Raw genomic sequence first — 27,831 nt, 5'->3', positions numbered from 1 at the left:
CAAATATCTTTGAAAGGTTCGCTCCGCAAATAACACCAGTTTCTCTCCTAATTTCTTTTCCCTGTTTCTTTCCTTCTTAAATATTTATTGAATGCCTGTTAAACATTAGGGCCAAATGACTAGATGATGATTAGGTGATAGTGATACAGTGATCCCTGATTTCATCAGTCTCATTGTGGGAAGGCCAAAAAATGGAAAATAAATGAAAAATAACATTAGAAAGTAAATACGATGAAGAAAACTTTATAAGGTGAAGAAAAGAGACTTGGGGAGGAGGACAGAGACAATTTTAGACATAGTAGTCAAAGGTGGCCTCTTTGAAGAAGTGACATTTGAGCTAAAAACCTAAGTGATGTGAGTCCTGTGAATATCTAGCAGAAGAGCATTCTAGACTGAGGGAAAATCAAGTGTACACTTTAAAATTTTTCTTTTTTGAGATTTGTCACCTTCTGGTGTATGTTTGTTTATTTGTAAATTGCCTATCTACCTTTAAAAGAGACTGGTCTTTTCCTGGAGAAGGAGATTCAGAGTGTGAGGAGGAATTTGATGGGAGGGAAAATCTCCATTTCTGGCTTCGAAAAGGGAAGGGGGCACATAGAAAGGAATGGGAATGGCCTCTAGGGGCTTACAGTGGCCTCCAGCTTCCAGCCAATAAGGAGAAGGGGACCTTGGCCTACAGCTGCAAGGAACTAAATTTGGTCAACACCTACATGACCTTGGAAGAAAACCCCAAGTTCCAGATCACAACAGGTCTGCTAGTACCTTGATTTCAACTTTGTGAGGCCCTGGGCAGAGAACCCAGCTGTGATGGGCCCACAATTATGACCTTAGAACTGTGAGCTAATAAATTTGTGTTGTTTTAAGCCACTATGTTTATAGTAAGTTGTTATACAGCAATAGAAAATGAATATACTGAATATTATCTAAGACCCACATTTTTCCACATTTTAACTTCCTTGAAATTGCAATGTATTTTTTTTCTTTTTTATCAGTACAGAAAATAATGGTGTTCTTAAAACTGAGGTCATGATTTGGTGAAGTATAGTATGAATTATTTCAAACAAACAATATAACAGATACCCAGATTTAAATGTATTCTTACATTTGCAAAATGGGGAAGAAAATTGGAATATCACTAGACTTTTCACAGTGAAACTTTTGTCAGAAGAAAGTGGAACAACATATTTTGGGTACTCAAGGGACAAAGAATGCACTAAGGATTTTATATCCAGGAAAACTAACTCTCACGTGCAAAGGGTATAAACTACTATCAACACTTGATATGATATCAGTATTTGATGAGACTATCATTTTCATGAGCCCTTCCTGGAGAATGACTAGAGAATGAGCATCAGACAACGAAAATGATGAGAAAAACATTGACCTAAGGATTGGTTCAGGTTCTTTACGGAAAATCATAATCTGTTGTGTGTAATTAATTCTTTATTACTAATTCTCCTGAGTTCTGTCACCTTAACTTTTGAGTTTTTCTATTTTCTTCCCAGCTTTTTCAAGATATAATTGACAAATAAAATTGTAAGATATTTAAAGTGTGCAATGTGATGATCTGATATATGTATACAGTGTGAAAGGATTCCCTCCATAGAATTGTGTTTTTCTAATTCTGAATCATGTTGTTCTTTCATACCTTGTATCATTTTCTTAATGTCATTTAGCTAGTTTAAAAATAGTAACTTTCGGTTTTGATCTATTTTGTGACATATCTTTGGGCCATGCTTTCATTATCTGTAATGATGATGTTATACTCCTTATTCTCTCTCTCTCTTTTTTTTTTTTTTGCCGTACGCGGGCCTCTCACTGTTGTGGCCCCTCCCGTTGCGGAGCACAGGCTCGAGACGCGCAGGCTCAGCGGCCATGGCTCACGGGCCCAGCAGCTCCGCGGCATGTGGGATCTTCCCGGACCGGGGCACGAACCCGTGTCCCCTGCATCGGCAGGCGGACTCTCAACCACTGCGCCACCAGGGAAGCCCTATTCTCCCTTTTGTGATAATAATTTTGTATAGTATTTGAACTTGATATTTTTGGGCAGCTCAGTTTTATGTGAAATTACTGTTCTTTAACTTTTAGTATGAGGCAGGCTTCCTAGTCCAATAAGACTATATCCATCAGAAACAAAACTGTATTCCAAGAATGTCAGGTTTCTGGCTCAGTGCAAGGAGGGAGGCCACATTCCATGGAGCCCACCATGGGATGCCTCATCAAAGGAAAAGGTAGGTTTATTATAGGAATTTGGGGAAGTGTAGAATTTAGGAGAAATAAAACGAAGTAGTATTTTGATAGACTCAAAAGAAAGGAAGGATGTATGTAAGGGGGCCTACCTTAGGTCTGGACTGTAACATGGACCCTGTTTTTTTGGTAGCTACAGAGTCGAAGTAGGTGAGGAATGTGTCCACAAACCCCTTTTCTGAAGTTCTGGAAGTAGAGGCTCTTTCTCTATCACTTAACTCAGATCATCTAGCCAAGAATGGGATATTTCAATCTTAATGAAAGATTTCAAAGAGCAAGTTTTTTGACAATCTATGATTTTAGAGAAAAGAGTTCTCTGTGAGTAAAAAAAGCAGCAGTTACTCATAGTGGATTTTTTTGGTGACACTACAGCATGTTCTTGGGAGAAATACTATTTTCTGTTAACTTTACAGCTGGCTTTATCTGTGTTTATTATCTATACCTGATGAATGGCAAAGCAGATTTTTACTTTCTTAGTCCAAGCTCATTTTTACTTTCTCACAGGTTTCAGGAAAACTTTTCTAACGCCAGAGAGCTCCTTTTTTGTTGCTTTGGTGTAGTGCTGAAAAATATGGTGGCTTGATTTCTGTGATTTCCTTCATTTCTGTTGTCTCTGTGCTGCATGTGTTTATATGTGTGTATGTATGTATGAATGCATAGTTACATTCTCAAGGCATGGTACAATAATTTTATTTTAAAATCTTTATTTTGGGTAATTTTAGATTTACAGAAAATTTGCAAAGGTAAAACAATTTCTGTATATACTTCACTCAGCTTCCTCTAACGATAACATCTTACATAACCGTGGTCCATTTGTCAAAACTAAGAAATTAATACTGGTTCAATACTATTAACTAGCTACATATTTTATCTGGATTTCACCAGTTTTTCACTAATGTTCTTTCTGTATGGATCCAATCCAGGATACCACAATACATTTAGAATTGCCCTGTCTTGATCGTCATGTAAGTGTACATTGTAATGAATATCTTCCTGAAATTTTATGTACAAATTGGATTTCTGCAAATTAAATAGTTCACATCATAAATTATAAAGATAATAAACAACATCTATATTGTGTTTTATAATTACACAGGCTATTTACATGCATTTTCACTTCATTCTCCTAAGTTATTCACTATTAGCACAGAAAGGATATTTAGCAGTCACCTCAGTATACAACCCTATTGCTTTATAGAGGATGAGTCAAAGAGGTAAAGAGTTTAAATGTCTTGGATAAATTCACATCATTACAGGTACAGAGCCATGACTAGCTTCATCCCTCGTTGAGTATTTCTCTAGTATATTATACCCAGATCCCAACAATTGGAATACCTGTTCCGTGACTGTCATAAAGAATAAGAAGTACTACGTCCTGAGGTCAGGCCTTCATGAACATGGTTGGAAAGCAGCCAACCTCCTGAGTTTTGAAGCAGGCTTCTTTGTCCAAAGATGTTGTGATAACATTTGAACTGGCTTGAAGCTGATTATTACAGACTATTTAGAAGAACCTAGAGGGAATTCCTTTGCGAAGGAAATAAACCTTTTCAAAATGTGAATAATTATCATCATAAGTGGTCTATGAATTAGGATATATGCATATCCCATTTTCCTGAAATATTTTTTAAAAATTGCCCATAGAGCAATAAAAAGACAAGTCATTTTAGATTAACGATTGAAATATATTTTTCAAGGCACTTTATTGTTTGATTTAACTGATTATGCAACAGTGACTAGAGATAAAATATAATAAATCATGCTCCTAAGTTTAACCTTCTTCAAATATTGGTAGAAAACAGATGACAAACCTGAAAATCCCTAAGTGGGACTTCATGTTTTTGTGTCTTTCTAGGCAATATGCTGTAAATGCATCTGGATGTGCCCTAATTGGATGATAAAGGCACCTCAACCCCTTTATGAAAGAGGATGCTCAGAGCCCTACTCCAAAGATGAATTCAGCCACAGTCACTGTTCACCATAGACTCAAACTATACTATCCAATTTCACATCTTTTTTCTTGACTGAAACGACGTTCAGATCATCTCCCTTCTCATCTTCAGCTTGTTTTCTCATCTTTGGTTTGGCAGCCAGCACCTCTAGCCTGGAGGCATCAAACTTCAGCACACACCAGAATCTCCTGGCCTGCCTATTAAAGCAGCTGGTTGGACCCCCACTAGCATTTATGCTTCAGTATGCTTGGGTAGGGGCTGAGAATTTGCATTTCTGACAAGTTCCCTGGTGATCTGTGCGCTGCTAGACCTAGGACCAAATTTTGCGCTGCTCTAACTTGCTTCCTCTAACTCATTCTTTGGGCTACCTCTAAACCTCCTTTCAGTACGGCTTTCCTTACTGCGTTCTGGACTGCACCGATCTTTGTGTTAGTCTTTTGTTTCCGTTGCTTAGTTTATTTGCGGTTCCATTCCTCTTGGCTCTGATGTCATGTTATACTCTGGATCCTGCCTTTAGACATGCCTTATATTTACCATTGCAAGGTAACAGAAAAAGAATTAGTAATTTTGGGTACAGAAAATGTTTGTGATTGGCTTTTCTAGCAAAGATAACTGGGATATATGTGGACAGAGGGAGGTAGGTATGGAGATAGAGAAAAAGTTAGTACGGAATTCTGTCACATAAATGTGCAAGGCATCATAAAATCTGAGGGAAGCAGTGATGGAGAATACAATACTGTTGATAATATGGTTAAGGTTATTGTATACTGAGTGCTTGTAATTAAGGTTTCTACTCAAATATAGGCAGCCCCATTATCTCATATAAAATCACAATCGTAATACTCCAGAGTAGATGAAGTTGAAGACTTCAGATACAGCTAAGAAAAACTAGGAAGCTGGGTAAATGGAGAACTGTTCCTATAATCAACTATCAGCAGGAATGAGAAATAGAAACTGACTTTACAACCAACCAGCAGAAATCCAAGAAAGCCTGAAACTACACTCAGGTCAGCTAGCTTCTGAATCCTGTTCAACACTAGGTCACTGATTTCCTTTTCAATGGTGTAGTGCCTAGAGGCACAGCTATTTGCAACATCTTTGCCAGTGACGGCATTCTAGAGAGACCTTCATCACTTACAATTCGTTGTAGGTCTATAAACATTCTTGTGGGGACATACTAGATAACACTATTCTCACTGAAGAAGGTATTGAAAGAGTCATCTCTCACAATCCTCTTATCACTGGGCTTTGGGTGGGACGCTGGATTTTATATTCCAGGAAATAGAGTTCCCAGCAGCTGTTTCTATTCTGGACACTAACCTCACCAATGTGATTAGGGATGCTTTAATGCAGGGTGGTAGAAACAGGAAGCAAAGGTGAGGGAATAGATACTGAGTCCAGGTTATCATCTCCAATAAGGTAGGAAGAGAGATATCTGTTTTAATAATTAGTAAAATGATAAGTTTAGAATAAACATACTCTAAAGATTCTTTATTATCAATTAAGATAATATTAAGTAACAATGGCAACAACAGCAAATTACCTGCATGAATCCTCAGCCCTCTGCTGGTGAGATTTCATGTTTAGTTCCAAATGTTGGGCAATTCTGGATGAAAGGAATAGGCAACAAATAGATTTGCCTACCACCAAGTTTCGTGGATAGATCTGGTGATTGCTTCAAAATGGGAGATGCTCCCATCACTTTTAATACTTCTACTGAACATAAATTATGGTCATTGATGACATCTAATCACAGCTTCTTTTTAGTCATTTAAATTGCTGAAAGACAGGTTGACAGACATCACACTCCTTCTTTCTTGGTAAGAGATCTATCTTCTTTCTTGTTAACAGAATATCAATTTTGTTCAGACATAAGGCTGCCATGAGCTTCATGGGAGGCTAGATTTCTCCCTAACCCTAGATACTGAGTTATGATTGGACTAAAATAGTCAAAATCCCAATCTCCTTAGAGTTGACTGGTTTAGGCATTGACATGTTAGGCGGTTCAGGATAATAAGTGAGAGGTAGTCCTATGGATGGGTTTCTGAAGAAGATTCTCCCTATTGATAAGAATAGACACATCATGGATATATTCCCTTTTGTGTCTTTGGACTTACTCTGTGAGGAGATGCCTCCTGCAGCCGTTTCAGGTTTTTCCTGGCCAAAATGGACAAGCCTGAGATCAGAAAACTCATATAGTGCATATGCCAAAATCCTAAATTTCCCGGAACTCTGAGTCAGCTAAGCTCTGGAATGCTTGATATGTGAAATAGTTTCTTTTTGTTTAAGCCATTTTTAATTGGGTTTCTCATTCTTCTAGCTTAAAGCATCCTAATTGATGAAGGTAGTATTTTTCTCCATTACTGAATAGAAACATTAAGGCAGCAAACTTGTATTACATCTGCACTCTGAAATATCTCAAAGAATTTTACAGAGTTTTACATATTTCATTTTTCTTAGCATATACATGTAAATATATATACAAAATTATAAATATATAAAAAATATATTATACACACACACATATATTTCCTTGAACCACAGTGTGGGTCTTGCTGTGTCACTCTTTAGGGACAATGATGATATTATACTAATTCCATCCTTTTACTGAAGAAGGAAAAAAGTTAACATTGGCAATGTCCCACAGCCTCTCAGCCTGAAGTCAGAATTGATCATTCAAAGTTGCTCAAGAACACCAAGATAAGAAATTTGGATTTTGTTTTAAGTGGGATGTGGAGTCATTAGAGAGTAAGCAGACTAGTGACATTTTAATTATATTTAAAACGAGCATTCTGGCTGCATTGTGGAGAATGGATTATAGCAGAGCAAGAGGAATTTGGTGAGAAGTTTGTGGCTCTAATCAGGTTGAGAGAGGTGATGCTGGATTAGACTAGGTCAATGACAATAGAAATAGAGAAATAGATTTGGAAAATGTTTTGAAGACTGAACTTATTGATGGATTAGATATAAGATACTATGGAGAGATAAATTAAGAATAAATCCTGGATTTTGGCTTGAACAAGTTAGGCATATTTTGGTGCCAGCATTGAGATGGAAGGAATAAATGAGAAAGTGATTTAGGGAAGAAATAAAGAGTTCATTATAACATAATAAAGATATATTGAGTTTAAGATGTACATGAAGAGGAATCAAGTATAAATTTGGATCTATGAACTTGTAGCTTAAAGAAGTCTGAGCTAAATATATAAATTTAATAATATATATATAAATATGTGTGTGTACATGTGCATGTGTTTGTATATGTGTATATATATATATACATATATATACGTATATATATATACACACACACACACACACACACACACACACACACACACACATACACAGAGTACTGGGTGATATCCCCAAGGGGGAGAGGGTAGACAGATAAACCAAGAATCCCTAGATCTGAGCCCATATAAACATTAGGTAGAATAGAAAGAGGAAAAAATGAAACTGAGAAAGAACTCCTAGTGAGATAGAAAAACTGGGAGGGGATGGTTTCACAGAGCTAAGAGGAGTGTCTCAAGTGGGAAGCAAATTGGTATAGGAATTCATCACTGTCCGGTTCCACTCAAGTATTGATGCTGGGCTTTGTTCTTAATTTGTTAAGGAATTACCACCCCCTCTTTTCAGTGGAATTAAAAATATACTAGACTGATGAAAATTGGATTTCTACCCAGAATAGTTATTCAGATGGGGGCTCAGCCTTGTTTTAGGATGATTACTGTTTTCATGAATGGCTAAGGGATATTGTGCTGATATCTGAAAATGGAAGGCCATTCACCAGATAGTGATAAGAAAAACAACAATGGGGCTCCTCTGTGACGGCAATCTTATTTACTCACTTGAAGACAGAGGGATGGCCTTCAGACATCAATTAAGCTTCCATGTAGCTCCCTGGTGCTTGACAATTTCCCAACCCACCTCTTTGTCTTGTGCTCTCTCCCAAATTAAGCTTTCTCTTTTAACTCCTGCCACTCCAGTATTCTCCAAGATATGGCCCAGTCCTCCTTCACCTGAGCTCCTTACAGAGAGAATGAACAATTGTTTGACTGTTGATGAAAATTACAGTAAGTCAAGAACAGAGAAATCACCATTAGTTTTCATAGTAGGGTGATCTTTGGTGACCTTTACTAGAGTTTCACTGGAGTAGTAAGGACAGACTACAAGGTGACAGGTGTTGAAGATTAAAAGGGAAGTAAGGAAGAGGAATTATCAGGTGTGGACAACTCTTGAGAAGTTTTCTGGGAGGGACAGTAGAGAAATGGATTGTGGGAGGTGAAGCTGAAATTGAGTATATGGCTGAGGAGGATTTTTTTTTAAGATGCAAGATAAAAAGCATTTTCATACAGCAGTGGGAATGATTTAGTAGAAAGGGGGAGATTGATGGTATAGGAGGACAAGGGGATATCCGAAGAAGTGATGTCCTTGAAAGGTGAGAGAGAATGGTATCCACAACACAAGGAGAGGAATTGGCTTTTAAGAGGAGCAGGGACAAGTCTTCCATTGTAATAGGAGAGCACAGAGAACAGGATATAGTTTAGGAATGTTTAACAGTGGGAAGTTGAGAGAGCGCTCCTCTGATAAATCTTTGTCAGCTTCTGCATTTCTATTTCTTTGGGATCTGTTTTCTATTGAATTTGACAGTGCTGTTCTGATAGTGGTTGCATTTTGTCAAATAGATTGTCATGGGATTGTTATCTGCAATGGACTTGGAGACCTTATGAAGGTATTCCTGGGAACTACATCTATTGGGGCAAGCAATTGTTGTAGAGGAACCAGCTATCAGTGAATATGGTAAGTGCATCCTAGAAAGTAGAACACATTCAGCATGTTTAGTGATAGATATCAACTAGTTGATATTGCAGAGATCAACTAGTAATAGAGAACTAGTTGCAGAGATCAACTAGTAATAGAGAAAGCAGTGGATGAGAGTGCAGCAAGATACATCCTATTAGGTGTGTGGAGCATAGTAATTAAAAATCTGTAAAAGTAGGGAGCATTAGAGATTTTGGTACGCAGACCAGTATATAGTTTGCAGCAGAGATGCGTGAAATAAAAATAGCATGTTCTCCTTAGTTAAAGTTGGTTTAGGAGCAGACTTCAGTCCCATTCTAATGGAGAGGAGGCATTAGAATGGTAGGAATAAGGCAGGACCCCATTCTAGCAAGTCTAGCTTTCTGAAGAGATCACTGGGATAGTGAATTTGGCAAGAAAATAAAATTTGAATCCTTTTACCAGAACTAGTGTATAAGTTTGGAAAGTGGGAAGTGGTCTTAGAAATAATGCAGAGGCTTAGTTCCTATCAGAAGGATTCATGTTTTCTGGGGCCTGAAGATTTTACAAACATCACAAAATCTAAAAAAATAAAAAAAAAAGTAATAATTTTAAGCATTAACTGCTTGACATAACTCTAAAGTACTTTTTCCCATAAATTATTTTGGCTTCATACTCCCTAATTATGTCTTAGAATAACAATGTTTTATAATATAATGTTTTATATAGTGATAGTTTTAAATTTTTTCTTTCAATTTCAAAATTCTTTGTAAGTAATGACATCCTAACATTTAATCGCATACATTGAGATGCATGAAACAGATGTACTCACTGGCTTTAGTACTGCTACAGTTTTGTACCCTACAAACACAGGAATTCTGATAAATTTTATATTTCCAGTCAAAAAGAAAAAATAATGTAGGCATTTATAATTGTATATGCTGCACTGTTGAGTATATTTCTGAAAGGAGAGAATTTCTATTTTAACTAGGATTTGATGAGGACCCAATCTTTTTCTTACAATATTACATGCTAAGTATGTTAGTTTTCCATTGTTGCATAATAAATTACCACAAGCATAGTGATTTGAAACAACACACATTTATCTCACAGTTTCTGTGGGTGTGGAGCCCAGGCTTGAGACTGGGTCTTCTGTTTCGGGTGTCAGCAGGCTGTAATCAAGATGTTGGCCAGGCTGTGCTCTGCTCTGTAGGCTTGACTAAGGACAAATCCACTTGCAGGCTATCAGGTTGTTGGCAGAATTCGTTTCCTTGCATCTGTATGACTGAGGGTCCCAACTTCTCATTGGCTGTCCACCAGAGGCTACCCTCAGGTCCTAGAGGCTGCCCACAATTCCCTGCCACATACTCTCTGCAAAAGTAGTTCACAGCGTGGCTGTTTGCTTCTTCAAGGGCAGCAGGAGAATTTCGGGCTCAGTCAGCTAAGATAATCATATATAATGTAACAAGAGTCATGGGAGGAACATCCTATCACCTTTACCTTATAGCTTAATCAAAGAAATGATATCCCATTACCTTTTCCATAGGTAAAGCATGGTTGGAAGCAAGAGTACCTTATACAGGGGTGTGATTTATTGGGAATCACTTTAGGGTGGACATGCTAAAGAGTGAAATAATTTCTGTAGACCAGTTTCTGTACGTTTTATACCCTACTTTTCCTCCACTACTCAAATAGTTCTGGTGCCATACTCTAGACACCTCCATATCATGATATGACCTCTACATATCATGATATGTATGGGCCTACACTTTCCTGTCACTATGCCAGGTAAGTCTGTATGGGGGTAACAATATTTTATCTAGTACTATGCCTAGATGCTTACTGTGATGGTTAGCAGTGACTTAACTACACATGAAAGTGACCAAGAACCACAAAATATCCCTCTAGATTCAATGTAAATATATACCTAATTCAAGTTCCCCTTGGCTGGATCCCAAAGCTATCCATGGCCATTCCAACACCACCTCATCTGAGGGATGAGTGTGACAGAGGGGAAGTAAAAGTCAAAAGAGATAGTCTTAATTATTGCAATTATAATATCTTATTTTTATGAATTTTATAAAAACATGTACCCATGGGAAGACTTCTTTTCCAGGGCTCATGAGGGGGCTAAATGAGGAGCTTTGAAATTAAGTTTCATTAGCTTCATGGGAAATCCACTTCAGGTTACCACATTTTTTTTTTTTTTTAGTTTTTAGCTTTTTAGTTTTAATCACATTTTTAAATTATTAATTTGACAATTATTCACTTGATCTCAAGTCATAGTTAGAATTTTTAAAACTTATGCAAATTTCTTATCCAGTGGACTAGTTATAAAAGAAAGTCAATAATTGGGTGGAAGTTACCATCTATGCATCAGATGAAGATTCCAACCACAGGAGTTTAAATGTTCGGATTTAGATTGTGAAAAATAATAAAGTTTGTTCTTTTCCCTTAGGGCTACATTTATTGTGTAATTACAATGTACCAAGACTATATTTAGCCTTTATTCTTTGTGTTTAAATTGTGTGCTATTTAAATTTTGTGATATACATAGTCCTGATTTTATTTTGAGAAGGTAATTGGTGATTGTAGCAGGTACTTCTGTCTTCTGATCCCCAAAACATTCCCCTCTTGCTCTCACAAAAAAAAGAAAAAGAGAGAGGAAAAAAAGAACTAAATATTTTTTTAAAGTTATCAGGTGACTAAATGTTCAGGGAAATTGAGTGCTGCTCTCCATAAGATAAAACATACCCTTAAGGTGTTTAGGGTAATCCCTTTCTCCTTTGCTAGTGATAGTTTAGAGGTGGTCATGTGCTCCAGTTCTAGCCAATCTAAGAGGAAGTGCTGAGGGTTCTGGGAAAGAGAGATGTATAGTGAGAAGCCACCCTTTCTTTGTGCCTTTGAGACTTCTAGTTGGTGACAAGTAGTTTCTGATCACTAAAGCCTAGAGGAAGCAGAGAAAATGACTCAAAGCTCTGAACTAACCAACTCTGCATGCTTTCTTCTGGACTTCCTGTAACGTGAAATGAAAACATGCCACGTCTAGTCTGACATTTCTATTGCTTACAGCAGAAAGCACTCTAACAGAAACAGCACAAAAGTCATACAAACACACATATAATATTTATTGTACCTTTTTCTCATTAGAAAAGCAATATATGTTCATTCTGGAAATTTGGGATACAGGTATTCACAAGAAATTTAAAAAATCATTCAGAGGTAACTATATCAATACTTTTTGCACATATTCTATTTTTCCTATGCATGCACTTTGTATATTATATAATTAAAAAAATTAGACTTATTGTTTTATACCTAATTTTTATACTTAATAACCAAAAGAATTAAATTGAAGATTTAAATCAATTAATCTTAGAAATTAAATTGAATCTTATTCTATTTAGTCTCCTATGGACACAATTTATAGTAATTAGACAACAAGAATTGGTTTGACATTTGAAACTAGGCTAAAGGTAAAATAGATGAAATTCAAATGTATTTTAGCTGCTCATAAATATTATCTCTTTGTGACTACCAAGTAAGTTCTGAGATAGGGCACTTAAAATTTTTTTCTAACTCATTTACACTGATTTATGCTGCTGGGAAGATTATGTTTTTAGTACTCCAACATTCTTGGTTTGTTTGTTTTAAGACATGATATCTCTGTTTTGTAGGCTGAAATTGAATTTGCACAATCTTTTAATTCATTGTTGTTTGTTCATGTCATGTATTACTAAATTGAATTTAGCAAGAGGAAATCCAGTTTTTAACCAGTTTTATATGCCAAATAGAAGAGGAGATATCCAAGATAGAATCTTAATTATCTGATATATTGGATTAACTCTGCAGAACATATCCTTTTTTACAAGGAATCCTCATCTTTTATTATGACTGAAAATAGAGTAAATGACTATAATACCAAATATGAAATACTCTATGTTGAGTGATGTATCTTTAACTTAAAAGCCACATTTACCTTTTGCACTATTAATTTTGGTATAAATCCATATCCACATTATAATTTACAGACCACAACATTTATATAATATATTTATTTCTGCCAAGTTTTTCATTACATGTTGAGCCTTAAGAGAGTTTTTAAGGTTGAAAATGGTGAGTGATCAAATTGAATCAATCCAGTACAGTTTCAATATTAACATTATTATGAATATATATATATAAATGTATCAGGTGAATACATTCCGATACATTTTTATTGTAATAAACTTCTTTATGAATATACAGAATCAGTTGGGAATTCCTAACCTTTTTTGTGACATTGGCTCCTTTGGCAGTCTGGTATGGCCAAAAACCCTTCTCAGGATAATGTTTTTAAATGCATAAAATAATACAAATAGGAATAAAAGTAAAGCAGTTGCATTGTAATACAGTTGCATTGTAATACAGTTTTGCACATGGTCCACAGTTTAAAAAGACCTGCATCAAGATTTTGAATAGCCCTTTAGTTAATGTATTAAAAAATGCCTAAGAGTGTATCTAAGTAGAACAGTTTCTTGAATGTGTAAAAGCCAAACTGACATATGTTCAATAAACACATATCTAACAAAGCCCTTAGATTGTATCTTGTATATTTTTGCCTTTAAATCCATATGTAAGAATTGTTATCAGTTTGGGAATAAGAATACGTATGATAAAGAGATGGTGGAGAAGAATGGTTTTGTTGTGACTTATCTATATTCCTGTGTCATCTAGTGAACTTTAAATTCTTGGTATCAGTATACACACCTTTAAAGTTAACTTTGAGCATTTTAGCACATTACAAATTTGAGTCCAGCCCAATTCAACTGTAGAGTTGGGGCATTGATTGGCTAATTAAAGGTATGAGTTTAGTAAAAAGACGATATGAATGAAAGAGTAGAAGGAAGGAGTTCAATAGTGACAGAAATAGGACCAATGGAGACAGAATTGGAAAATAACCTAGAATGTGGAAAAATAACTACTACACACTACAACACTAAAAGTATGAGAAGAGAAAAATAAGGAAAGGAAAGACCTACCATTAGTTTAATTAGTAGTTTACTTAACCACAGTTCCACAAGGCCTGGAATGTGTGGAAATGACATTTCATCTTTTGTGTGGCACTACATACCTCATGTGAATATAATAATATTTTACCTATTTCTTTTAAAAAATAAGTTAAAGAGTGGTTGAATTTCTTTTAATTCCCTTATACAGTTTTCTTATTTAATGGATATTATATCATCCTATCCCTGTCTTTTAAAAAATAAGTTAAAGAGTGGTTGAATTTCTTTTAATTCCCTTATACAGTTTTCTTATTTAATGTTTATTATATCATCCTATCCCCTTTTTCATGGAATGGGTGGAAACAGGCCTAAATTACAAGAGGTATTGTGCTGACGTATTTTGGAAACCATACCACTCAATGTGAACATCAGCAGGTATTAGTTATACGTTTACAGAGAGTTTTTCTTTTCCCTTTTCTAATACCTTTCTGTCTCCTTTGACCTATATATAGTGAAACTGAGGTTTTCAGAGTTAATTTTACATATCAAATAATTTTTGCTTGTGCATTTGCTTGATTTCTTATTTTTTTTTAGTGATTTGTGGATTATGGATTTAGAAAGATCAGAAGATAGAAAAAAATCCCTGATATTAAAAGAGAAGATATGTTACTTATAAAACATAATCAGTATATATCTTTTCATGATTGTATTTTAAAACATTGTTATTATTACTACACTTAATTACCACAAACTCCATAGACTACCCAGCCCAAGAGGAATGTTCTAACCCCCTGTCCAAATCTGAGCCCCTCTGAAACTCCCTTTTATATGGAGGCACTTCACAACCTGTACCAAGTGAAGAATGGGATGAAAGAGAACTATTTATAAATCTTGTCAGGTTGGAGCAGTGGACGGTGGGTTGGTTGCTGAATACTCCAAACATCAGAATGCTTTTGAAGCCAAGGAAAAAATTTGATTCATTGCATTTTGTTTTTTTAAACCATAGAAGGGAAAACTGATCACATGGGCAGGGGAAATACTATCTCTGTGCTCTATGTATTTATTGTTTTAGCATAAGATTGTAATTGCTGCTAAGCCCCTTTGGAGAAAAACTCTCCAAGGCATGCTGAGGTTAGGACTGTGTTTCTCGGCGTTACTTTTTGGCATCTGTTTGCCTTAGGCCATGGCTATTTTAAATATTTATATATTATTATACAAGAAGAAAGTGATTTAAAAACCCATATAATGTGTTATAGGAGCTCAGAAAGTGAAGAGATTAATTTAGAAGCTAATGGTTAAGAGGAAATATATAATTATTTTTCCTGAAAAAAATTTTCCTAGTAATTGAGTTTCTGACAATGTGGTTTCCAAAGGAATAAGTGTAATACCGTAATCTGAAACTCTGCTTTGTTTGTATGTAAATGTGCTGGAATATGCTTTGTGTTTATCATTCCCAAAAGGGGAAATCCATTACCTTGTCCTACATAGTTTATGTGTATTAGTTTACGTGACTTCCTATGTAGTCTAACAATTACAGAGAGAAATATCCATATATAAGTGGATCAAAGCATGGATTTAAAAAAGCAAAGAGAAAGAAGAAGTGATTTACTGGATCTGACACCCTGTTTACCATTTCAGGATCAAACCAATACCAAATTCCAAGGACATAGTAGGGAGTCCAGCAGACAGTAAATGAAGTGGCAAATGCAACCGTCATCTTTAGGGTCCTCAGTCGAGCTTGTGGTATATTATTCTTGGATTGATTCAGTTGTAGTTCTTTTAGATAGAGAAAAGAGTAGGTGTTTAACAACCAGTTTTATTACAAAACCAAAATAGACAAAAAGGAAGACAGAATCATAATTCAACCTGATGAATATAATGGAAGCAAATTTCTAATATTTTTAATAATGACAATTTGTTTGAAAAGCTTGTTTATATTTCAAGTTTTCCACTATGTTACATAATAAATAGAAAATATTAAAGATAGTAGTGCTCTTAAAATAAATTTTCCATCAAACTAATATGGATTTGAAATAAAGGGCTACTCAAATTCTTAAAATATAAATTTAAGAGAAGAGACTGAAGTTGAACTGAGTTGAATTCCCTACCTTTTGGTTGTCATGCCAACATAACCATGTTTACTTTATAAATTTATAAATTCCCCCTCTTTCCCAACTGGCCACATAGGAGGTGTCATTGCCATTGTGGGAGGCAGTATAAGCTTGGCACATGGAAGAAACACATGCATTGGAACTGGTGTCAGAATCCTAGTTGGCATTAAGGACATTGAAGGACGAGGACAAGATGGCAGAGTAGAAGAACGTGAGCTCACCTCTTCTTACAGAAACACCAAAATCACAACTAACTGCTGAACAAAACATGCTGGGACCTACCTCCAAAGATACCCTACATCCAAAGACAAAGAAGAAGACTCAATGAGATGGTAGGAGGGGCTCAGTCGTGATAAAAACAAATCCCATATATGCTGGGTTAGCAGCCCACATATTGGAAAGTAATTATACCACAGAAGTTCTCCCAAAGGAGTGAAAGTTTTGAGCCCCATGTATGGCTCCCCAGCCTGAGGGTCAGGCAATGGAAAGAGGAGCTCCCGGAAATTGAGACTGTGATTAAAAATCTTCTACCAAACAAAGGCCCAGGACCAGATGGCTTCACAGGAGAATTCGATAAACATTTAGAGAAGAGCTAACACCTATCCTTCTCAAACTCTTCCAAAATATAGCAGAGGGAGGAACACTCCCAAACTCATTCTGCAAGGCCACCATCACCCTGATACCACAACCAGACGAAGATGTCACAAAGAAAGAAAACTACAGGCCAATATCCCTGATGAACATAGAGCAAAAATCCTTAACAAAACACTAGTAAACAGAATCCAACAGCAAATTATAAGGATCATACACCATGATCAAGTGGGGTTTATCTCAGGAATGCAAGGATTCTTCAATATATGCAAATCAATCAATGTGATACACCATATTAACAAATTGAAAGAGGAAAACCATATGATCATCTCAGTAGATGCAGTAAAAGCTTTTGACAAAATTCAACACCCATTTATGATAAAAACCCTCCAGAAAGTAGGCATCGAGGGTACTTACCTCAACATAATAAAGGCCATATATGAAAAACCCACAGCCAACATCTTTCTCAATATTGAAAAACTGAAACCATTTCCTCTAAGATCAGGAACAAAACAAGGTTTTCCTTTCACCACTATTATTCAACATAGTTTTGGAAGTTTTAGCCACAGCAATCAGAGAAGAAAAAGAAATAAAAGTAATCCAAATCGGAAAAGAACAAGTAAAGGTGTAACTGTTTGCAGATGACATGATACTTTACATAGAGAATCCTAAAGATGCTACCAGAAAACTACTAGAGCTAATCACTGAACTTGGTAAAGTAGCTGGATACAAAATTAATGCACAGAAGTATCTTGCATTCCTATACTTTAATGATGAAAAATCTGAAAGAGAAATTAAGGAAACACTTCTCTTTACCGTTGCAACAAAAATAATAAAATACCCAGGAATAAGCCTACCTAAGGAGACAGAAGACCTGTATGCAGAAAACTATAAGACACTGATGAAAGAAATTACAGATGATACAAACAGATGGAGAGATATACCATGTTCCTGGATTGGAAGAATCAATATTGTGAAAATGACTATACCACACAAAGCAATCTACAGATTCAATGCCATCCCTATGAAACTACCAATGGCATTTTTCACAGAACGAGAACAAAAAATTTCACAATTTGTATGGAGACACAAAAGACCCCGAATAGCCAAAGAAGTCTTGAAGGAAAAAAGCGGAGGTGGAGGAATCAGACTCCCTGACTTCAGACTTTACTACAAAGCTACAGTAATCAAGACAATATGGTACTGGCACAGAAACAGAAATATAGATCAATGGAAAAGGATAGAAAGCCCAGAGATAAACCCATGCACCTATGGTCAACTAACCTATGACAAAGGAGGCAAGGATATACAATAGAGAAGAGACAGTCTCTTCAATAAGTGATGCTGGGAGATCTGGACAGTTACATGTAAAAGAATGACATTGGAACACTCCCTAACACCATACAGAAAAATAAATTCAAAATGGATTAGAGACCTAAATGTAAGACCTGACACTATAAAACTCTTAGAGGAAAACATAGGAAGAACACTCTTTGACATAAACCACAGCAAGATCTTTTTGGATCCACCTCCTAGAGTAATGGAAATAAAAGCAAAAATAAACAAATGGGACCTAATGAAACTTAAAAGCTTTTGCCCAGCAAAGGAAACCATAAACAATAAGAAAAGACAACACTCAGAATTGGAGAAAATATTTACAAATGAAGCAACTGACAAAGGATTAATCTCCAAAATTTATAAGCAGCTCATGCAGCTCAATATCAATGAAACAAATAACCCAATCCAAAAATGGGCAGAAGACCTAAATAGACATTTCTTCAAAGAAGATATACGGATTGCCAACAAACGCATGAAAGGATGCTCAACATCACCAATCATTAGAGAAATGCAAATCAAAACTACAATGAGGTATCACCTCACAGCAGTCAGAATGGCCATCATCAAAAAATCTACAAACAATAAATGCTGGAGAGGGTGTGGAGAAAAGGGAAACCTCTTGCATTGTTGGTGGGAATGTAAATTGATACAGCCACTATGTAGAACACTGTGGAGGTTCCTTAAAAAACTAAAAATAGAACTACCATGTGACTCAGCAATCCCAGTACTGGGCATATACCCTTAGAAAACTATAATTCAAAAAGAGTCATGTACCACAATGTTCATTGCAGCTCTATTTACAATAGCCAGGACATGGAAGCAACCTAAGAGTCCATTGACAGATGAATGGATAAAGAAGATGTGGCACATATATACAATGGAATATTACTCAACCATAAGGAGAAATGAAATCGAGTTTTTGTAGTGAGGTGGATGGACCTAGAGTCTGTCATACAGAGTGACGTAAGTCAGAAAGAGAAAAACAAATACTGTATGCTAACACATATATATGGAATCTAAGAAAAAAAAAGATTCTGATGAACCTAAGGGTAGGACAGGAATAAAGATGAAGATGTAGAGAATGGACTTGAGGACATGGGGTATGGGAAGGGTAAGCTGGGACGAAGTGAGAGAGTGGCATGGACATATATATGCTACCAAATGTAAAATAGATAGCTAGTGGGAAGCAGCTGTATAGCACAGGGATATCTGCTCGGTGCTTTGTGACCACCTAGAGCGGTGGGATAGGGAGTGTGGGAGGGAGACGCAAGAGGGAGGAAATATGGGGAGACATGTATATGTATAACTGATTCACTTTGTTATGCAGCAGAAACTAACACACCAATGTAAAGCAATTATACTCTAATAAACATGTTAAAAAATTAATACACAGAAATCTGTTGAATTTCTATAAACTAACAATGAAATTTCAGAAAGAGAAATTAAAGAAAGAATCCCATTTACCATAGCATAAAAAAGAATAAAATACCTAGGAATAAACCTATCTAAAGAGGCAAAAAAACTGTACTCTGAAAACTATTAGACACTGCTGAAACAAATCAAAGATGACACAAACAGATGGACAGATATACCATGTTCTTGGACTGGAAGAATCAGTATAGTCAAAATGACTCTACTATCCAAGGCGATCTACAGATTCAGTGCAATCCCTATCAATGTACCAATGGCATTTTTCACAGAACTAGAACAAAAAATTTTAAAATTTGTATGGAAAACAAAAATACCCAGAATAACCAAAGCAATCTTGAGAAAGAAAAACAGAGCTGGAGGAATCAGGCTCCCTGACTTCAGAGTATTCTACAAAGGTACAGTAATCAAAACCTGGTATGGGAACAAAAACAGACATATAGATCAATAGAACAGGATAGAAAGGCCAAAAATAAACCCACACACCTTTGGTCAGTTAATCTATGACAAAGGAGGCAAGAGTATACAGTGGAGAAAAGTTAGTCTCTTCAATAAGTGGTGCTGGGAAAATTGGACAGCCACATGTGAAAGAATGAACTCAGAACATTCTCTAACACTATACACAAAAATAAACTCAAAATGGATTACATACCTAAATGTAAGGCCAGATACTTTAAAACTCCTAGAGGAAAACATAGGCAGAACACTCTTTTATGTAAATCACAGCAATATCTTTTTCAGTCCATCTCCTAGAGTAATGTAAATAAAAACAAAATAACCAAATGGGACCTAAATAACTCAAAGGCTTTTGCACAGCAAAGGAAACCATAAACAAAATGAAAAGACAAACCTCAGAATGGGAGAAAATTTTTGCAAATGATGCAACCAACAAGGGATTAATCTCTAAAATTTACAAGCAGCTCATGTGGCTCAACATCAAAAAAACAAATGACCCCTCACAAACTGGTCAGAATACCTAAATAAACATTTCTCCAAAGAAGACATACAGATAGCCATGAGGCACATGAAAAGATGCTCAACATGGCTAATTATTAGAGAAATGCAAATCAGAACTACAATGAAATATCACCTCACACCAGTCAGAATGGCCATCATCAAACAGTCTACAAATAATAAATGCTGGAGAGGGTGTGGAGAAAAGGGAACCCTCTTGCACTGCTGGTGGGAATGTAAATTGATACAGCCACTATGGAGAAGAGTATGGAGGTTCCTTAGAAAACTAAAAATAGAACTACCATATGATCCAGCAATCCCACTACTGGGCATATACCCTGAGAAAGCCATAATTTTAAAAGACACAAGCACCCCAATGTTTATTGCAGCACTATTTATAATAGCCAGGACATGAAAGCAACCTAAATGTCCATTGACAGATGAATGGATAAAGAAGATATAGTATATATATATATATATATATATATATACACACACACACAATGGAATATTACTCAGCCATAAAAAGGAATGAAATTGGATCATTTGCAGAGACATGGATGGACCTAGAGACTCTCATACAGAGTGAAGTAAGTCAGAAAAAGAAAAACAAATATTGTATATTAATGCATATATGTGGAATCTAGAAAGATGGTGCAGATGAACCTATTTGCAAGGCAGAAATAGAGACCCAGCTGTACAGAAGAAATGTATGGACACCAAGGTGAAATGAATTGGGAGACTGGGATTGACATATATACACTAATATGTATAAAATAGATAACTAATGAGAACCTGCTGTGTAGCACAGGGAACTCTACTCAATGCTCTGTGGTATCCTAAATGGGAAGGAAATCCAAAAAAGAGAGGATATATGTATACATATTGCTGATTCACTTCACTGTACAGGAGAAATTAACACAACATTGTAAAGCAACTATACCCCAATTAAAAACAAAAAAAATAGATAACCAACAAGGACCTGCTATATAGCACAGGGAACTGTGCTCAATACTCTGTAATAACCTAAATGGGAAAAGAATTTGAAAAAGAATAGATACATGTATATGTATAACTGAATCACTTTGCTATACATCTGAAACTAACACAGCATTGTTAATCAACTATACTACAATATAAAATTTTAAAAATTCATAAATTTTAGTATTTGAGAATGCACCAGATTCTTAAAGCAAAAAGGCACAACTGCATCTGTGAAGTTAAAGATGAAATAGTCAATTACACGTTCAAGTTCACATACTCAACACACAAATGTGCATAGTGTGTGGATACATTTTGTGGGTACAGGAGATTTGAATGTGATACAGAAAAGCTTAACTTTAACAAGTCTATTGGCTACCATTTAACGAGTTGTACTTTGCTACATTCTAGACATTAGGTGTTTGATAGAGCTTTGTGATGGACCAGCAGGAACAAGTTGCCGATGCTTCTGTCGGGTAATTGGAGTAACTGTCCTTTCATTTTTAATTTCATGCTGCAAATTTATAATATTGGGAGTATTAAATTACCTCATATCTAAATTGGGGATAATAAAAGTATTGCCTCATGGGTTGATTCTGAATATTAAAAGAGTTAATTAATATACGTAAACTGCTTAGAACAGTATCTAGCGCATCGTAAGTGCCACTCTGCTTCTGTGCTTTGAGTATTGCTGTTAAAAGCTGTCTACCCCCAATTAACACCAAATCTAAGGAATACGTACTGTGGGGATCCTGATGAAGGACGCTTGTCAGGGTGAAGATGATCTTTGCATTGCAGATCAACATGATGAGAAGAGGGATGATGAAGAGGCAGGTGAAGGTGAAAAAGTTATAAAAGGCTTGATGCCACCATTGTGGAAAACTGCAGTGTGTTACACATTGAGAGAAACCTTCTGTCTGTCCAGAGTCATCTTCTAAATGGATCATCCTGAAGATGTATAACTGTATAAGAAAATTTTTAAAAAAGTGATGTTGCTTATTTTCAAACAGTATTTGCAAGTTTTCTTGAAAGTTTTCTCTTCTGTATTCTGCTAACCTTCTAACATGTTGTTGCCCAAAGCAACTGCTAAGTATCTTGATATTCTTTTGGCATTTCTACAAAAAGTTATAAGTGGATTTTTACTTAAAATATGTTTGGGTAATGTGAATGGATCTGTAGGATTTTGGATTTCTTTTGCAATTATTTCAACCTCGCAGCACAATCATCAACCAAAGATTTAAACCTTGTTTGTATTTCAATTTCAGATGCTATTATGCTGAGTAAACTTTTTGCGAGTGATTTTGCAAGTGATTTTATTGTTATATCCTCAGCACATAAAACTGTGTCTGGTATTTAGAACATACCCTCAAAATACAAATTTAGATTTTATTTTTGAGACAAAATCTCATTAAAATGGTCATAAAACATGAACAGACAGTTCACAGAAAAGATATAACAGTGGCCCTTAATCATATGAAAAGACGTTCAACCTCACTTATGAGAGCAGTGCCAACCAATTAAGGCTACAATGATATGCCATCTTCCACTATCAAGATTGGCAAAATTAAAAAAAAAATAGCACACTTTCATGGTAAGGCTGTAGGGAAACAGGGACTCATACATTGCTAATGGGAATGCAAATTGGTACAACCATTAAGGAGGGGAATTTGGCAATAACTAGCATAACTACATATGCATTTACCTTTGACTCAGCAATCTGACATTCAGGAATTTACCCTGAAGATACACCCCTACTTCCATTATATGAAAATACATACGCACAAGATTATCCATTGATGCATTGCTTATAACTGAAAAACATTGAAAATAATCTAAATAACAATTCATTGAATAGTAACTGAATAAACTACAGTTGGCCACACAATGGGGTGCTGTACAATTGTAAAAAAAGAGTAAGGGTAACGTGTGTGTGTGTGTGTGTGTGTGTGTGTGTGTGTGTGTTTGCATGTGTACACATAAATACATTTATTCCAGCTCTGCCTGTGGAGAGAGCCTAGGAATAATGACATCTGAGTAGCAATGAGCACACCCAGCACTCCAGCACCCAGATCTTGTTTTCTAAGTATCATTCTCTATCAGAAGGAACCAGACCTAACTGGAGAAATGGGTGATCCCAAGGCTGGGGAAAGCAAAGTACAATATGTCCTTGGAACAGCTGTTGTGCTGAAAAGTCAGGAAATGCCCAGAGAATGATGGAGCATGTGAAAAATGTTCAGGCACCAGCTTGAAAGAGCTTCAGTTGGCCAAATCTGGGATAGTTTAAGCATGAAAACAAACAAACACTGATAGAAAACAATGATAAACTATCGAATAAAGAAAGAAACCGTGACTCCATGCTGATATAAATTACAAACCAACAACGACAAATAAATGGGGAGAGGAAAAAGCTCTTTACTGTAGAAAGTCAATTAATAAATGTAAAAGGTATAGTGGAAGTAGTGATTACCATTTTGTAATCACTATAATAATAATTGATTCAGGCAAGAATCACCAATGGATGGTAAAAATATGGGTGTAAGTTTGAGGAGAGTAGTTTATTTATATCATCTCAAAGTATCTACCTGCAGGATACATGTCATTATAACGTTATTATAAAATAATAACTTTACTAGTCAAGAAATAACCAAATAATTAACATTGCCAATAATGGGACCAATTGACAGTTTCTGCTTCCTTCTAGAATGTGCTGCTGTGTCACCTCTTAGGTATTTTTTGCTAAAAGTGTGTGGATGAAGAATGTCACCTACCATATCAGTAAACAAAGAATGTTGTGGCCATCAAGCCATAGCCCCTGCAGCCACCCCCGACTGTGCACACTGAGGGCATTCAGGATGGAAAAAGGCAGGATACTGGCTCTAGATAGTTAAGGTGCATTTCAAAGGGATGATTTCAATAAGTCTGGACTCTTGCATCTTCCCATACTTAGAAAAGCACTAAATTCATTAACTTGAGATATATCATTTTTCTTTAATTAACAATAATCTTTTGATGTTCCGACTACCTGTTTTTTGTTGCAAAACAACCTATACATCCTGGCTCCTCCCTTGCTTCTTGGGAATATTCCCTCAGAGTTATCTGAGAGTCTGTCTTCTGGCCTTACGTCCTCAGAAAATCTACTGAATAAAACATAATTCTCAACTTTTAGGCTGTACATTTTTTTTCAGTCGACAAGTGCATAACCTGAATCTACCCACGAGCAAACATCAGACAAACTCAAATTGAGGGGCATTCTACAAAATAATTGGCCTGCACTCTTCAAAAATGTTAGCATCATGAAATTCAAAGGAAGACCAAGGAATGGTTCCAGTTTAAAGGAGACTAAAAAGACATGGCAACTGAATCCCTCGCATAATCTTGGATTTTCTTTTGCTAAAAGGGATATTATTGAGACAGCGTGTGAGATATGGATAAGGTATATAGATAAAAAATAGCACTGTATTAGTGATAATTTCCTGATTTTGATAATTAGTACTGTGGTTATGTGCTAGAAAAAACACAATGAAGTATTGAAAGGGACGTCATGTCTGAACTTACTTTTAAACAATCCAGAAAAAAATGTACACAAGAGAGAGAATAAGGCAAATAAACAAATGTAGTAAAATGTTAATATTTGGGGAATCAAGGGAAAGGTATCCTAGAAATCTTTGTATGATTCTTGCAACCTTTCTCTAAATGTGAAATTATGTTAAAAAAAGAACAAGTTGAGTTAACTATTAAGGAAACGTTGCAAGTGGTTTTCAAAAACAAGTTTTAGTGGACATTTATTTATCCTTTCCCCATCCATCAAGCACATTTCTGACTTCGTCATTTCCAAGATTTTCTACTGAAAAACTTCGTTTTACCATGAAACATTAAAATGAAAAGAGTGCCCAAGCACTTAAAAACTGATAGCAAGTTAATTCAAGCAAAAATGTTACAGGATTTTTTAAGCAAATGAGGGAGAGTATACATTTTCATTAGTTTTGATTAAATTAGTAAATTTAAATTACATTTAATTAACTTAATAGGCCCAGAATTTCTTTCCTTTTGGGGAGGGCTGGAGTGGGAGTAGATTATGCCTTTAAAAAAATACTGTTTTTCCTCTTTGCTTGTAGAGTAGAAAAATTTTACTAAATGTAAAATATAATAAAATATATACAAATGTAATAAAATATAAGTAAGTATAATACAAAATATAAACCTATTTCTTTTATTTGTAGTTAAAATGTTGATTTTCAGTTTCAGATCTTTTCAGCGTCTAGGGCAAAAAAGAATTTTAAAATCAATCCACTAGAGGACGCCAATGATCATATTATCTACCTTAAGTCGAAACGACATACATTCAGCTAATTCTATTTTATGATCCAGACCAACTTTTTCCACATTACAAAGTGACCCTTTCAGTTTTTCCATACTTCTTTGCAAACTGACCTTTAAAGTTCAGTTTGAATTTGACTCAACAGGTGTTGTGAGTTGAAATCCTTGGAAGAGTTCCTTCGCATAGAATCGGAGAGTCCTATATTTCTTAAAAATCTTTTTCTCTCTACCTCTCCAATCAGCCTTGGAACCAGATGACCCGAATTTGATTTTCTGCTCTGCACTGGGTCACATTTTCACTTTAATATTTCACGTTTTTAAGTTATAACGATGAAACTTTCAATAAAATTGACTTTATAGTACTATGATTTGAATTTGGTTGTCATCTTTATTTATGTAACAAATGTTACTTTTTAAAGCAACTCCTTGGTCAAAAAACTATACTAGGCACACTCTGTTGTAAAAGATGACCTTCATATATCCTGCCATCAGGGAATTAAATTTTTGGTAGGGGAGATATAGCATATATGTGACATCTGTAATACAAGATAGACTGTGATAAGTTCCCAAGGAGAAGTATCGTGTTATGAAAATTCAGAATCTTACTTGTCCATAAATTAATTTGTTTTAGGCTTGGTTCCGTTTATTTTCAGCTCCAAGGCCATGTTCATTTGAATGATTAATATAAGGTTCCACTTTACTTCCTGTGGTTCTTTTGTCCTTGGATCATATTTTTAAAATTTCTTTATGTTTCTTTACTCTCATGCCTGGCCCCAGTTCTCATCAGTGTTTGCTTTATTTTGCCCTCAACAATAGCAATCTGTTTTCCATATTTACAGTCCTTGCAGATGCTATTCCTCATAGCATATTATTTTTAACCTTCACCTTACCCACGCTAGTGACAACATGACCTAATCTTTTCCAAAGGTGATTAACTTTAGATGATGTGCTTCAGGTTCCTCTCATCTATAAAAGGGAGATATTAATAGTATCTGCCTCTAGGAGCTGTCATGACAATAACAAGTGAACACTTGCACTTAGAGTAGTGCCTGGCACACAACACTATGTAAATTATAATCATTATTAAAATAAAAATTTAGAGGCACACAACTTATAAATATGTATCTCATATATATGATATATATGTGTGTGTGTGTGTGTCTGTGTTTTTTGGCTGTGCCATGGGGCATGTGAGATCTTAGTTCCCTGACCAGGGATTGAACCTGTGCCCCCTGCATTGGGAGCACAGAGTCTTAACTGTTGCACTGCCAGGGAAGACCCTCTGATCTCTCTCTCTTCTTTTTTTAATAATTTGTAAGAGTCTTTTTTTTTAATTAATTACTTTTTGTCTGCTTTGGGTTTTCGTTGCTGCGCACAGGCTTTTCTCTAGCTGTGGCAAGCGGGGGCTACTCTTTGTTGTGGTGCGCGGGCTTCTCATTGCGGTGGCTTCTCTTGTTGCAGAGCATGGGCTCTAGGTGCACTGGCTTCAGTAGTTGTGGCACATAGGCTTAGTTGCTCCGCGGCATGTAGGATCTTCCTGGACCAGGGATCAAACCTTGTCCCCTGCATCGACAGGCGGATTCTTAACCACTGAGCCACCAGGGAAGTCCGTCCCTCTGATATCTCTTAACTATCTATTCTCACCTTAAGATTTTCCTGTCTTTTTCTTCTTCAGCCTCCTACAGGAAGAAAGAAAATAGACAATATTGTATAGTGCGATATATTGTAGTCATTAAAAACTCTGGGTATGGAGCTAACTGGATGTACTGACATCTCCACTTACTAGATGGTAATCTTGGCCATGTTACATCACATTCATAATCTTAGTTTATTCATGAATAAAATAAAGATAATAATTGTATCTAATTTATACGGTTATTGGGAGCCTTACATGAAGTAATGAACACAGAAGGGAGTTCCCTGGTGGCCTAGTGGTTAGGATTCTGGGCTTTCACTGCTGCGGCCTGGATGCAATCCCTGCTTGGGGAGCTGAGACCCCTCAAGCCGTGCAGCATGGTTGAAAAAAACAAAAGAAGACAAAACAAAAACACAATACAGAAGAGGGACTTTCCTGGTGGTCCAGTGGTTAAGACTCTGCACTCCCAATGCAAGGAGCCCACGTTCGAACTAGATTCCGCATGCTGC

At 35.9% G+C, this 27,831-nt stretch overlaps 1 protein-coding gene and 1 long non-coding RNA gene across 2 annotated transcripts in view; one reads left to right on the top strand and one right to left on the bottom strand.

Moving 5' to 3' along the window:
* LOC117200857 (uncharacterized) overlaps positions 1-26,589 on the top strand; it is a 27,594-nt gene extending 1,005 nt beyond the window's left edge. The window contains exons 2-4 of the long non-coding RNA XR_004482572.2: positions 4,100-4,447; positions 8,885-8,999; positions 14,561-26,589. This is a non-coding gene — a long non-coding RNA (uncharacterized LOC117200857). The remainder of the gene's footprint in view (positions 1-4,099; positions 4,448-8,884; positions 9,000-14,560) is intronic.
* The window catches only part of GNRHR (gonadotropin releasing hormone receptor), a 21,631-nt gene continuing 8,239 nt past the window's right edge, over positions 14,440-27,831 (bottom strand). The window contains exons 2-3 of the mRNA XM_004268348.3: positions 22,112-22,331; positions 14,440-15,742 (exon numbers count right to left, since the gene is read on the bottom strand). Of these exons, the coding sequence (XP_004268396.1) occupies positions 15,498-15,742; positions 22,112-22,331 (465 nt within the window). The 3' untranslated portion in view covers positions 14,440-15,497. The remainder of the gene's footprint in view (positions 15,743-22,111; positions 22,332-27,831) is intronic.

The sequence above is a fragment of the Orcinus orca genome, chromosome 4 (genome assembly GCF_937001465.1).
Source record: "Orcinus orca chromosome 4, mOrcOrc1.1, whole genome shotgun sequence".
Taxonomy (NCBI): Eukaryota; Metazoa; Chordata; class Mammalia; order Artiodactyla; family Delphinidae; genus Orcinus; species Orcinus orca.
The sequence above is the reverse complement of the archived record's forward strand: the minus strand, read 5'-3'. Positions and strand labels throughout refer to the sequence as shown.